Here is a 15,192-nt window from a genome sequence, read left to right as displayed (position 1 = left end):
TATAGAGCTGTATTGGTTGTTTGCATTGTCTATCTTGAAAAACCATGGGATTAACCTATACTTCTCATAAACTTGTTTTAGCTTGCTTATGTTAGAGCTGTATTGGTTGTCTACCATGCATATATCAAACTCTTTATATAGTAACACTTTGTCAAATCTATGTATTTTCTTGATAACAAGTATCTCAATTATCATCCAACATCCAATGCTATTACTTCGCTAAGAAACTGGGAAATTAGATACTAATTGGGACATACAGACTAGGAAATTAAAGTGACAGGATATAATCTACCAACTCATTTAAAGAATTGTAAGAAGAACCACCTTCCTTCATAGAATCATCAATCATTTCCTTCAGCTCCATTGCCCGCTGCCTCATCTCCTCTCCTTCTCTATCCAACATAAGCTTTCTTACAGCTCTTTCTATCTCTCCTCTTCCCAAGTTGTTTTCCCATTCCATACCTATTTTCCATACTTGGCTCAAGTACCTTGCATGCACCCTCTGATCCCCAAAAAATGGCTGGCATATCATTGGGACACCTTCACAGATACTTTCGAGGGTTGAATTCCAACCACAATGGCTCCAAAACCCTCCAACGGCACTGTGTGCCAACACTTCCTTTTGAGGTGCCCATTTCACAATGCAACCCCTTCCTCCAATAGCTTCTTTGAAACCATCAGGCAGTGGATCTATCCATTCCAAACCATCAGTTTGGTCTGGTCTAACCACCCACAGGAAAGGTTGCTTGCTGTTGGCTAGACCCCATGCCATTTCTTCTAGCTCTTTCTTCTTCATGGATGCTATACTCCCTAAGCTTACATAGATGACGGAGTTACGCATTTGCTCATCAAGCCATGCAATGCAGCTATTGTCCTCTTCCATTAGGCTGCTGGATGCGGCTGGAGCTATCTTGTGAAAAGGGCCTATCGTGAAGAGTGGAACTTGGCATCGTTGCTGGAGCTGCACCAGTGATGTTTGTTCAAGGCAGTTCATGGTGTTCAAAATGATGGCTGAAGACATTCTTGTCTCGTTTGCTTTAGCTATTAGCTGCAATAAGTCTTCTATGTTGTTGAAATTGGAAATAGGTAGATCCTTGAATCTGAGAGGTTGAAGCTCTGGTACTAGTTCCGGGGACATCGAATCTGCATCTGAAGATTACTCTTAGTTATCTTGGATTATCAATTTATCAATAATCTGATACCTACTTGTTAAAATTCAGATGGATGAAATCATTAGTTGGTACAATTTTGACAACAATGCTTTAGTTGTAAATTTGTTTTGCTGAGTTAACCGTTAAGTACCTTGTGTAGAATTGTGCCTGTCCTTTAGGAGCTGAAGAATTGTGTGGAAACTTATAGCACTGCTTGTGCTCAAGATGATGCTTGGAAGCTTGAGATAGTTTGCAACTGCTTCTGCAAAATACATGTATTCATCATAAATGATGCAGGTAATCTCATCTTGATACTCCTTTGCTTCCATCATCTGAGCCATTAACTCCTGAAGTGGAGCTTTGCAGTTGCTATTGAAACCAGATATGACATCTATAAAATTCACAGAGGAGACATTACAATTGGAGAAGCCATCGACAATGGGTAGGAAATTGAAATTAGGGTGGTTTAATGTGTTGGGAAAGTTGAATTGGGTGTGAGCGATTGTGATGGGGAATCCCTTGGAATGAAGAACTGAGCCCAATTGAAACATCGGATTTATGTGGCCTTGGAAGGGACATGGAACCAGCACTATTCTTTGGTGTCTCTGCCTTTGCTCTTCCATCTCTCTGTGTTTTTCTCTCTGAGGAAGAATTAGATTGCTAGCATTGGGAAATGTTGACTTCAATCTTAGTCCTTTGGGAAATGTTAGTACTTTATATTTTATTGTCAGCTTAAGTCATTTTATATACATATGTAGACTCTTTAATTGGGGTTTTAGTTTCCTTGAGACGCAATAGAAGGCTTGTGTTACAAGGAATTGAAACTGTTGAGGCATTTTTAATTCTCCAAAAACAGCTGATGATAGGCGGCAACTTGAAGCTTATAAATAAGTTTGATTCCTTGTCAAAGGGAAGCTATAGTATTGTCAACAGTTTAATTGGATAGGAACGGGCAGTATAAAATTATGGTATCTTCCATTTTGCTCTGTTTCAGTCAATAATAACACTTTAAAATGTTATCATGTTGACAATTGAATAATATGTGCGTTCGCACCTTCTTCCTTGCTGGGCGTTCAGGAAAAGTGGAAAAAATCAAAGCTAATTCTGATTAATTTAGCTTCAGCTTGAGTGTTGGTAGTATATGTAAGATTCATTAGGCCATTTCTTATTAATTGTTATAATACCCTAATGCCAAGTGTGTTTCATTTGTCTAATTTCAGCGATGTGTTTCATTTGTTTGCTTATATGCATGATTCTAATTATTTATTTATTTATTATTCAATCTTCTTGTTTTTGATAATATAAATATGAATATGCTATAATACAATTCATTCTGAAACTGCTTTTAAAAGTAGTAGTAGTTAGACTCGTTTCTAATTATTGACAACATATCAATTTACAGAAAGTCAAAATATAGGATGATAATTGATTGGAACATAAGGGGTTTTTAATAGGATTAAGGCTTACATTTGAGAAATTTCTTTATCTTAAATGAGCCCCACTAAAATAAGCAGCATGCAGCTGTGAGAACCAATTGTTCTGCAAAAAGTCTGTACTCTATTCGAAATTTAGAAAATCACATTGAAGCCAACATGACTCTGTTTACAAAACCAAATTACAGAAGTTCACAGTTTCATCAATTTTACTTAAAAAAAGAAAAAAAAAAAAGAAAATGCTATTCTTTCTATTATTTATTACAAACAGAGAAGCTTCTTACAATTGACCTTAAACAAATGGACGTACATACTTGTCTGATCTATTTGCACACGGATTAGTAATTTAGCCAGAAATTTCAATAGTTTTGACATCAGGCTTCTTCACCTCCACCTTAGGAACAGTCACAGTGAGAACACCATTCTCCATACAAGCCTTTACCTGATCCATCTTAGCATTCTCAGGCAGCCTGAACTTCCTCAAGAACTTGCCACTACTGCGCTCCACTCTATGCCACTTGTCGTTCTTCTCTTCTTTCTTTACATTCCTCTCTCCGCTTATCTGTAGCACTCTCTCATCTTCAATCTCAACCTTCACTTCTTCCTTCTTAAGCCCCGGAAAATCAGCCTTGAAAACGTGGGCTTCTGGGGTCTCTTTCCAGTCGATTTTGGAGTTGACAATAGCAGAATTTTCCCGATAAAATTCAGGGAAAGAAGCTGAAAGTGAAGAAGCAAATGGAAAACTGCTTCGTTGGCCACCAAAAAAGCTTGGGATGATCGACATTCTCGTTCGAGAGTATTGATGTTACGTAGGTGATTGGGTATCGTATTGTCTAGTTTATGAGAGAGCTGCTTGGAATCGCCGTCGTTTCTCAATGTTTTGAAGGAATTAAGTGGGATAGGTTGGGTATTTAAAAGTAATCTGAGCACCATTCTAGTACTTTCGGGAGAAGAGGTTTCGCAACATTGATTTTACGAACCTCTCCCATATTCGCGAACTACCGTGGATTTTCCCAAAGACTGATGGACGTCTAGATTAGATACGAGTCCACCCAACATTTCATTGCTAGGCTTATAATAAATGAATTAAGGTGTTTATGACAATTTGGATTTAGTTAGAGAAAAAAAAAAAAAAACTTGTTTATTTACTCTCGGTTTGTTTTAGTATTACCCTTTTTTGGATAATAGTTCATTTTTCAAAGAATATTTTTTAGAAAGCTATCTCATTTTTTTATGTTTGGTAACAACCTTAAAGATGAGTTTAATAATGTTTTCTGGTATTTAGTATGCAATTTTTTATTATATATTTCTTGTATAATTTAAAACATGTGTATTATGTAAACAAACTAATATAATTAATATAAATAAAAAAACCAAGAATGAATTTGGTTTTCATACTAAAATTTTGACAATAAATACAATCAAAATTAGTTGTTAAATTCTTCTAAACAATTATCATTCATTATATAACAATATTATTAATTTACCATAAAGATTGTCTCATGTAAAAGCAATTTAGAGCTATATAGGCACTATGTTTAAAATTTTCATCTTTTACTTCATTCAATCTTTCTTCTTCTTCTTCTTCTTTTTTTTTTTTTAATATTTTTTTTTTTTTTTTGCATTTTTATGTGCAAAAAAGAAGTAACTTGTGCCTGGAATCCATCAAACCGAAAATTTCTTAAAGAAAAAAAAATCAAGCTTGAAATTCAAAGCAAAGAATTGAGATTTTGGCAGAGAAGAATGAAATAATTGCCGTTGCAAATCTATTCTTCTTTGCAAGTCGGAGCTATTGATCGATCAGTGAAGGGAAAAAAAATCTAATCAGTGAACTATGTTATAAAGGGGAAAAGAAATATGGAGAGAGAGAGAGAGAGAGAGAGAGAGAGAGAGAGAGAGAGAGAGAGAGAGAGAGGCCAGAGTTAGTGACAATAAGGGTGTGAAGAGTGAAAAAGTAAAGGGAAGAGAGAAAAAGTGAGAGAGTTTATCATGAGAGAGATTGTTTTCCAAATTTTTTTTTTTGGAAAACAACCTATAGAAAATAAGTCTTATTTTTATTAGGGTTTTCTGTTGACTAAAGATAGTTTTCTGTTGACCAATTTTTTTATTATTTTTTTTGTGTGTGTGCTACCAAACATTGGAAAATGTGGAAAACTATTTTTACAGAAGGTTTTTCAACAAAACAAACAGAGCTTAGTAAGGAGTCAAGAAATTCTTCTAAACAATTATCATTTATTATATAACAATATTATTAATTTACCATAAATATTGTCTTATGTAAAAGCAATTTAGAGCCATATAGGCACTATGTTTAAAATTTTTGTCATTTACTTCATTCAATCTTTCTTCTTCTTATTTTTTTTTTTTAATTTTTTTTTGCACTTTTATGTGAAAAAAAGAAGTAACTTCTGCCTGGAATCCATCAAACTAAAAATTTCTTAAAGAAAAAAAGAAAATCAAGCTTGAAATTTAAAGTAAAGAATTGAGATTTTGGCAAAGAAGAATGAAATAATTGCCGCTGCAAATCTGTTCTCCTTTGCAAGTTGAAACTATTGACCGATTAGTTAAGGGAAAAAAAATCTAATCAGGGAACTATGTTATAAAGGGGAAGAGAAATATGGAGAGAGAGAGAGAGAGAGGTCAAAGTTAGTGATAATAAGGGTGTGAGGAGTGAAAAAGTAAAGGGAAGAGAGAAAAAGTGAGAGAGTTTATCATGAGAGAGATTGTTTTCCAATTTTTTTTTTTTTGGAAAACAACCTATAGAAAAAAAAATATTTTTATTAGGATTTTTCGTTGACTAAAGATAGTTTTCTGTTGACCATTTTTTTTTTTGGCTACCAAACATTGTAAAATGTGGAAAACTATTTTTATAAAAGGTCTTTCAACAAAACAAACAAGGCTTAGTAAGGAGTCAAGTTCAAGTCTAAATTTAGGCTCTACAATTAAATGAGTCAAGCTCAAATATAATAACGTGTTACTGAACAAGCTCGCAATTATGATGTTTGATTTATGTATTATGTAGTATTATATATTTATATATATGTATACAAGCATAAAAACATACTTATCTTGGTATTGGATTGTGTATGTTTGTAAAAAAATTCATAATATATCAATTTATTATTTGTAATATATTAGTGGACAATACATTTTGCAATAAAAATTACATATAATTTTTAACACTACAAAGTTGATGAATCTAATAATTTAATGTTCATAAACTAAATATTTATATTTAATTAACTAAAATAATACAATTTTAGCTATAATTTAATTATTACTTATTGGTAGAGATTTGTAAATGGATAAAAAGATTTAGTTGTGATGTTTATTCTGCATGGGAAAAGATTAAGCTAATTAGAAAGCTTGTTAATAAGCTCAAGCTTATTTGATAAGAAATCAAACAAAGTTTGGATATGTAATCAAGTTTGTTAATGGGCTTGAACTTAACTTTTGTTAAAAAAAAGAAAAAGAAATGAACAATCTTGAATTTTTAATACTTAGCCCAACTTGTTTATAGTCCTATACATTTATGTTGTTTGGGTATTAAAAGGAGAAGTACTTTTATCATCACAAACTATTAAATTTTCCAAGTAACTTTATATGCTTGGCCCATTTTTGCTTCATGTTTTCTTATGAAAAGCAATTAAAAGGAGAAAATTTTGTCATCACAATATTGTATAATAAATTATAGATGTGAAACAAAAAAAATAGGGGGTTTTTTTGAGAGAGGAGAAGGGGGGGGGGGGGGTACACTTCAAATGTAGACAAACATAAATAAAATATTGTTTTATTATTATTATTATTATTATTATTTTTTGGGACAACCATACATATGAAGCATGATCCCTCAGAATTTAAAAATAAAAATAAAAATATATAATAAAAAAGCCCCTTATAGATTTGATAAAGGCTTCTATGCCATTAAAATGACATGATAATCTCTATTAGCTCATTCAAGGAATTTTTAGAAGAACCCCCTTCCCCGATACTGAGTTCAACTTTCTCCTTCAAAATCTTGGCCCTTTCACTCATCTCCTTGCCTTCTTTCTCCACCATTAGTCTTCTTATAGCTCTCTCTATCTCCCCTCTCTGCAACTCATTCCCCAATTCCAAGCCTACCGTCCAAACTTGGCTTATATATCTTGCGTTTACCCTCTGATCACTAAAACATGGTCTGCATATCATTGGAATTCCTCCACAAATACTTTCCAATGTAGAGTTCCAACCACAATGGCTAAAAAATCCGCCCACTGCGTCATGTGCCAAAACTTCCTTTTGGGGTGCCCATTTCACAATGTAACCTCTCTCCCCAATCGTTTCTTTAAAACCTTTGGGTAATACCTCAATCAATTCAGAACCACGAATTGAGCCCGGTCGAACCACCCACAAGAAAGGTTGTTGGCTGTTTGCTAGTCCCCAAGCAATCTCAGCTAGCTCTTTCATGTCCATGAATGCTACGCTTCCGAAACTCACATAAATGACTGAGTTGTAACTTTGCTTATCAAGCCATGCCAAGCAACTACTATCCTCCTCCAATAAGCTACTAGAGGAGGCCGAGGCAATCTCGTGCAAAGGGCCTATTGGGAAGATTGGAATTCGACATTGTTGTTGGATTTTTGCTAATGTTGATTTTTCAAGGCTGTCAATCGTATTCCAAATGATGGCCGAAGATGTTCTAATGTTGGTAAATGTACTCAATTGTTGCACAAGGTCCTCTAATGTTATAAAAACGGAGAAGGGTAGATCCTTGAACCTGAGTGGGTAAAGCTCCGGAATTAGATCCTGTGACATTGATTCTGAAATCCATAGATGCAGAGAATTAGAGATTACTTAGATTCAAAATAATAAAAAGATGATGAGTATATATGAAATTAAGTAATACTTCATTAATTATAATTACACGTGGCATTAAGTTGTATTAAAAGTTGTGGCAAATAATGTGGTTCTAAAAGAATTGATTATATTATATCAATCATTTACTATTAGGAAAATAAATGTATGTAACATAAGTAAAAAGTTTTTTCATTTTCCGTGTATATGTTACCTTATTTTCTGTTCGCACTTGTGATAAGAAGATGTTTATTCCTTTCTCAAGATTATGTATGTCCGTAATACATGACACATACTCTAAAATAAGGCTCTTTTTTTTTTTTCCTTTTTTTTTGGCGTGTAACCAAAAGGCTTTTAGTTAAGATACCTAAATAATCTCTCAAATGAGCGTACTATGTAAGAGTTATCATCGATTCTAGCAATAGGCCGGTGATTTGTTTCCGAAGCATTTTGCATATTGCTTTTTAGTTAGTTTGCATGTTGGTAGTTTGTGTTTTTTGCATTTTGTATCGTCAAATGGGTATGTATTTTGCATGTCACTGTTTAGTAACTAAAAGTGAAATAAGAAAGCAAGTGTGATGTGTGTGGTAAAGTGTGTAATAAATATAAATAAAACTCCTCTTTTAGTGAGAACTCTGCTGTGTATTCTATATAAAATGTGATGGCTCTTATTACAGAGTATTTGATAAGATATATTTTTTTTGTGAGTTAAATTTATTATTTGGACAACTTTTGCTATGAGAAATCTCAACATCCTACTGTAATCTCCAATTACTAAGGAATCCCTTGAGAATGACCTCAAAATCTTTCATTAATAACTTGTTTAGCCCCTCAACCACCTCTTCTCTCCTCTCCCCCCCCCCCCCCCCCACAAAAAAAATAAATAAATAAAGGCATGCATTAATTAGTAGTCATTAACAAATTACTATTAATCTATCGGTAGTCATTACTAATTGCAAAGGTCTAATATTTGATTCCCTCATGATTATGTGTATAGAGAAAAATGAATAAAAAGTGTTTGTTCCATTCTTGGTGTTTCCCTCTATACTTCACTAATTGTAGTGAAACATGCGGTTCAATTTTTTTATATTTTATTTTTTTAATTTTGTTTTCATTTTATATTTGGTTACTTTATAAGGAAACATGTAAGAGGATTTGATTGGTGGAATGATTTCTTTTTTCTCTATAAACCATGTATGTTAGTTTCCATATTAAGGGAAAATATCATACATATATAGATACCTGGGAAGGGAATATAGCCTTCTGCCTTGAGTTGGAGAATGCTTGTACGCGCAAGAAAAGTAGCAGCGCTAGCAGTGCGTAAGACAACGCTTGGAAGCTTCAACTCCATAGCCACCGCTTCAGAGAAGCACATGACCTCGTCGTAGATGACGCAGGCAATTCGATCTTCAAGCCCCTGTTGCTCCATCACTTGAGCCAAGCATTCATGGAAACGAGCTTTATAATTCACATTAAGTTCCCAAACAAAAGCTACTAAATCACCAGTTGAGCTGTTGTGGTCAGGTAAGGTATCAGGTAAGGGAAGAAAGCTGAAATCAGGGTGAGCTGAAGGGTTTGGAGAGTTGAATTGGGTGTGAGCGACTGTGATTGAAAAGCCCTTGGAATGGAGGATTGTTCCCAATTGAAGCATTGGGTTTATGTGACCTTGGAATGGACATGGAACTAGCACCAACCGGAGAGGTCTCATTCGTTGCCTTTCCATCTCTCTCTCTCTCTCTCTCACACACACACACACACAAAGGTTGCCGCTTGGTTTGTTTGCTTTCTCTGCCTGCTTCAAATTTAGGTAAAACTATAAACGTGTCAAGTAAGATATTGAATAAGATATTGATACCATGAAGTAAACTATCCGGTCTGATTAAGTCATTCTCTCTATATATATTGTTAAGTCGGTCGCTTGTCTTGGTCAAATTCAAGTGAGAATAGAATTGTGTTGCATTATTATTTGTCTATCTATTTTTTATTTATATATATATATATATATATATATATATAATTCGATATATACTGACATTGGAGAGGGAGAATTTGAATATTAAATTTTTCTGTCGTAAACATAAGGAGATACTAGTAAAGTTATGACTCTTTGCAGAATTATGTTTCTTTACCGACTATATCTTTTTTTTTTGTGGCAAACATGATACCCTACCCAACTATACTAATTATATATAGAGAGATATATAAGTTCTTTCATTTGTGTATTTTGCAGAATAGTAAAATAAAAGAGATTTTTTTTTTTTTCATGTTTTATTCTTGGTGAGAGAGTGAGCTCTTTAAGTTTAGTGTATTTGAGGTTTGGTTTTTGAGAGAATACTTTTGTGACACCTTTGTAACCTTCTTATTTTTTAAGTGAAATTTTCTCCTTGACTTCACTTATGGATATAGGCGAAAAGTCAGACTAGTTAATCTTTATAATTGTTGCAACTGCATAAAATATATCTAGAATTTATACTATTTTTTAATATTAAATTCATGATTCTTAATATTTTAATTAATGTCTAAAAAACCTTATGAAATTGTTTCATTTTAAAACTTCTGTTCGTCTCCTTTAATCATTTGTTATTTTGGATAGCAACAAGGAAGAGAAAAACATGAAATTATTTAAATATTAACTTTACATTTTACTTAAAATTTATTCATATATCAATTTAGTAGTTATATTTTTTTAGTAAATAGTAATACTTATTAGAATAAAAAAAAAAAATAATAGTATTTTAAACCAAGTTTATAATACATTATATAACCAGAATACAACCATAAATGGCCTAACTTTTGTAGTTGTAGCTGTTGAATTGAGGTAGTAGAGGGAAAAAGCTTAGCTTTGTTTATACTTTATAGTAGAGAAATAATTATCAGAAAATTAAAATTGGTTATTTAGGTGAAATAATTTTTTTTTTAAGGATTTCTTTATTTTCTTGTCTTTGTTTTTGTTCAAAATAATAAAAACGAATAACAGAAATGGACAGATAATTCAAATTGAAAATTGTTTCATAATTTAAAATTTTTATTTAACAAATTTAAAACCTAAGACCTAATCTAAAATAAGGTTTAAACTTTGACCATTTTTAATAATTTAACCTATATTATATTTTTGAAAGAGTGATCCAAACTATAGTAGTACTATTCAGTATTCAAAAATGACCTATATTTTGAGATATATTCAACTGCAGTGCGTATGCAATGACGAAGGTTTAACAATGAAACATTTGTAGTGGATTAACGATCACATCGATGGCAAGTAAGCCCAGCATGCTAGCTTTTGACTACAGAAAGCGTATTGAATTAGTCTTTTATTTGATGAATGAATAGCTTATTCGTGTTAATTTATTATTCGTGCTGCCTTCCGATTGTGACTTGTTGGTCGTTAAAAACTCATCTTTTATTTGATACTTTTTTCGTGCTTATTTATTAGTGCTGCATTCTGAATTTCTGATTATGACTTAGTGGTTGAAAAAAATTAGGTCTATAGGATATGGGGTCCGTAATCTTTTCTTGTGGTTTCGGTCTTAAAGTTTATACTTTAAACCACGAAAGGTACAGTTTTTTTTAATAATTATGTTTTTAATGGTGGCAGACTTAAGTCGACTGAATTAGAAAGTTTATAGTCATAAAAAGAAAAAAAGAAAAAAAAAGGGAAATGTTATGTTTATTCAGCTATTTGCATTTGATGCAGGTTATGATTCGACATAATATATAAGTGTTACAGTTTTTAATGAGAGATTTTTTTAAAACTTAGCTCATAGAGGAGGCTTGAGCTAATAGGTCCAAGCCAGAAATTTTTTTGCCTATTGTAAATTTATTGTGTAGAATATAAATGTTGTCGCTTCAGATTAGGATTTAGTATATTGCTTTAAAGAGATAAACTCCACTGTCGTACTTTATATTTTTTTCCTAAAAATAGTGAAACCACTATAGAAAACTTTCTAATTTTACAATCATGAATATTCCTTCATTTATATCGAGTTTAGATATGAACTAATAAAAATTTATTGACCCAACCACTATAAAAAATCTCGAGGTGAATTATGAGGGTGTATGAGTAATTTTCGTTCATTTGTTCCGTGCAGTTCTTTAAATCAAGATTTGGATATGCTTGCCGGCCGTTGAGCAAATCATGATTAGTTGGTTGTGCTTGTGCCTCTTTAAAGTGGGAAGTATGCGTCTCTTTATGACAGGTTCTTCGTATTGCTGTCGCAAACATTCCATGTGGCTTAAGATTGTAAGAATCTTTAGCAACACCACTGGACCGCTTCATAGGTTTTTATTTTTTATTTTTTTATTATTTTTAAGCCCATATATATATATATATATATATATATATTTTGATAAACCAACATTGAAATAATCTATTCTATATATATAATATAAAACCGAAGATGAATGTACTTCATAAGCTTTGCAACCTTCATAATTTTCCACATCATTATTATTTATTATTTTTTGGTAGCCTATTTTGAGCAACTTTTTGAGCATTTCAAATACACTTACACACATTTCCACACATTTTTTCACCCATACGTATATCAAAAATACTCAAACTACTCTACCAAACACCCCCTAAACCTAACACAACCCTATTGTTATCCCTTGCTCATCAGTGTCTCCCTTCATCTCAGTCAAACACTACAAATTCAAACTCCTACAAATTTGATTCTCACTATCAGAGTTTTGAATCGGCATCAATATTGTTTCCATGTTTCCATGAGGCTGCTTTTTTGCTTATACATTCATCTTTTATTTTATCATATTCAAATTTGTAAACACTAAAATTTCTTCTAAACAATAAACACCACTCACAGTTGAGGCAGCAAAATAAATGAGTCTTTGACTCTTTGGCCTATTGTAGGTTTAGGTGAGTCTTTATGGTAAGGGTTTTTTTTTTTTTTTTTTTTTTTTTTTTTTTTTTTTTTTTTGTTTTATTATTATTATTATTATTATTTGTTTATTTAGAGAAGATTTATGGCAAGGTTGACATCGTTTTGGGTGAAAGTTTGCTTGAGTAATTTTGGTGGCTCTATTTCTTTCTCTTTCTCCCTCTAAGTGCACCATGCTACTGCATAATTGTATTGCATCTTTTATAAGAAAAAAAAAAAAACTATATTGCAACTTTTGTTTAGTTTAAATTTCTATCTCTAATTTCATAATTTAGGTTTGTATTTAACTGAAAAATAAATAAATAAAATGTTGAGAATTATAAATAAACAATAGTTGAAATGGTACCCCAAATTCAGGTTAATTAATATAGGTATTGATTTCTTTTGAATTGTGTGTATCTAGTTGATTTTTTGTGATGGATTACACTGAACCAAAACTTTGCCATTGAAAGAATATTTGAAGTTTTATGTGAATCAAATTTGAGAAACTTTTTAGTTGAAATTTTAGACACGATAAGTTTCGAATAGATTGGATTATGCAAATATTGATAAAAATTCCAATTCACAAAACAATACATTCTACATAAGACCAAATATTCCACATATATCAAAAGTTATAATTTGCAATGGGTTAAAAATAAAAAAACGAAAATTTTCATGGGCTTAAAATAGTTCAAATATTCAAATAGATTCATGCTCTTAACAATCTTACATGACTATGGTTACTCTATATCCTCTTAACAAATCATCCTCTCTTTCTTTCTTCGATTTTTTTTTGTCCTTTTTTTTTGTACCTCCTTTTATCAAGTTTAGGATTTAATCCTAATTTTTTATATATATATTTATAATAGAATGGTCTATCAAGTCTAGAATTATTGATTTTCATTCGATTTTATCTAATTTTAGCATTAAGCACTATTTTTTTTGGGAAATATTTAACATTTGCTAATTATCTAGTGCACCACATGGGTTAGCAACTAGTATTAAATATGAATAAGTCTATTACAATAAAGCTTGGCTTTGTCCAAAGTTAGCAAGTCCTCCACTATAGATGGAGGGTTATCATTAGCATAGTCAGAAGGTTGGGTGCTCCAAACTTAACCAATGCATCAACACATTGGTTTACCTCCTGAATATGTGTTGGATAGTTGATCTATGGAATTTCTTCAATAGGGACTTGCAATCATAGGCTCTTGCATAAGATTATTTATCAAGCAATTGGTAAGCAGTAAAACAATAGGCTCAGCATCAAGCTCCACACATATAGAGGAAATCCTAAAGACTCTAAACAAACATTTATATCTAGTAACATATTGATCAAAAACTCGTGCATTTGATCCTTAATTTATTCAATACTCTTTTCATCTCAAATTGTTTGACATCTATTCTATTTTAGAATGCCCCAAAATAATGTCATATTTCTTATTTGAAAAGTCTCAAGATAGATAATTTTTCTAACATACCCTTCACTTTATTTTAAAAAGACTGTATCTCTCATTTACTAAAGTTTAAGTTAAGGAAGGTAGTTTTAGAAATTTGTACATTAAATGACATTCTCTTAAAAAAGTTGGATTTTCTAAAAAAACCAAACAAAATGGGACGATGGGATTTTATAAACCCAATCTTTTATTATATTATATATATTACAATTGTTGAGGTAATAAGGGCCATTTGATAGAGAAGTTTGAGTAACGCTGTTTAAAATGATGTGGATAATGTACTTTAAAAAGTGTTGTGAAAAATACGTATTTATAGTATTCATAAAGAGAAAAATGTGTTTGGTAATGTCTTTCAAATAACATATTTTGGTGTTAGAAATATAAGTTGTGTATTTGGTATGTGCGCGTTTTTTTTTATTATTTTTTTTAAAGCTGACAACGGTATTGTTTTGAATTGATTACACATCAGAGGAGAAGACAAAACACACAACGGCATTGACAACGATACTGCCTCTCACACCACACAACATCCTCCCCAGTTTCTCTCGCCTCTGTTCCAGATCTCTTCCTCACTTTTTGCTTATCTCTTTGCAAATCCAAACCAAATCTTTGATACCCATTTGCAGATTCAACTCTAAGAGTGAATCCAATCTTCTTTTTCCTAAATTCACTAGGAGTTGAGGCACCAACGCAAGCAGCAACATTTTCCATTGCGTACTCTTCCCTTATCTCCATCGACGCAGATGATGATTGAAGCCTGGGCTTCAGTGATCAAAGGTATGGCTGGGCTGTGCGAGTAAATATGGTGGTTGGGGAGGTGATCAGGCCATACGATTTGAGGATAAATTTGGGTGAATTTAAGGCTTCGTATTTGGGGGTTCTACGTGTTTATGAATGAGATCAGATGGCCGTTGGGATGAGTTATAGGGGATTCGGGTGGGTGTGTGAGATTAATGGAGGCTTAATGCTGCAAGCGTATGTGCTAGGTGATGGGACAGCCACTGTGCAAGAGGGAGAAGAGAAGAGCTTCAGGAAGACACTTTGCATAGATGCGTGGGAGAGAAGAGAGTTGAGATGTCTCGTCAGGTGGGCCCAGTGTGTTTCACTCAAACGGTAATATGTCAAACACCATTTGAACAACAATTGAACACCATAAACTCAAACAACAGTTGAACAACATCACTTACCAAACACATAACTTAGCATGGGGCCACTTGTTTGGGTGTTTAAACAACAAACAACGTTGCTGAAACTCGAGTACCAAACGGGGCTTAAGTTGTTAATAAGTGAAGTTTGTGGTGTGAATTTGTGTTAGAACTTCATTCTCTCTTTCCTGTGTGTATGCATGTTTCTCCCAAAAACAAAAGTTGTTAATGACAAATAATAAAAATATATAAATTTTGAACAATCAATAACTTTATCTTTTTTCTTAGAGGCAGTC

At 32.4% G+C, this 15,192-nt stretch overlaps 3 protein-coding genes across 3 annotated transcripts; all 3 read right to left on the bottom strand.

Moving 5' to 3' along the window:
- Window positions 1-268: 268 nt before the first annotated feature.
- Window positions 269-1,832, bottom strand: LOC115993095 (UDP-glucose iridoid glucosyltransferase-like). Its single transcript, XM_031117407.1, has 2 exons — window positions 1,303-1,832; window positions 269-1,149 (listed from the first exon to the last, which is right to left on the bottom strand). The coding sequence occupies exons 1-2, from the start codon at window positions 1,772-1,774 to the stop codon at window positions 269-271; spliced, it is 1,353 nt and encodes a 450-aa protein (XP_030973267.1). The 5' UTR covers window positions 1,775-1,832.
- Window positions 1,833-2,827: 995 nt separating this feature from the next.
- On the bottom strand, window positions 2,828-3,460 carry LOC115993014 (class I heat shock protein-like). The gene has a single exon (XM_031117313.1). The coding sequence runs from the start codon at window positions 3,366-3,368 to the stop codon at window positions 2,931-2,933; it is 438 nt and encodes a 145-aa protein (XP_030973173.1). The 5' UTR covers window positions 3,369-3,460; the 3' UTR covers window positions 2,828-2,930.
- A 2,898-nt stretch (window positions 3,461-6,358) lies between these two features.
- LOC115985739 (UDP-glucose iridoid glucosyltransferase-like) lies at window positions 6,359-9,268 on the bottom strand. The gene is made up of 2 exons (XM_031108643.1): window positions 8,660-9,268; window positions 6,359-7,383 (listed from the first exon to the last, which is right to left on the bottom strand). Exons 1-2 carry the CDS (start codon window positions 9,138-9,140, stop codon window positions 6,509-6,511), a joined length of 1,356 nt encoding a protein of 451 aa, XP_030964503.1. The 5' UTR covers window positions 9,141-9,268; the 3' UTR covers window positions 6,359-6,508.
- Between the last annotated feature and the right edge of the window lie 5,924 nt (window positions 9,269-15,192).

This window comes from Quercus lobata, chromosome 1 (genome assembly GCF_001633185.2).
Source record: "Quercus lobata isolate SW786 chromosome 1, ValleyOak3.0 Primary Assembly, whole genome shotgun sequence".
Lineage (NCBI taxonomy): Eukaryota > Viridiplantae > Streptophyta > Magnoliopsida > Fagales > Fagaceae > Quercus > Quercus lobata.
Note: the sequence above shows the minus strand (reverse complement) of the source record. Positions and strands in the feature narration are given on the sequence as shown.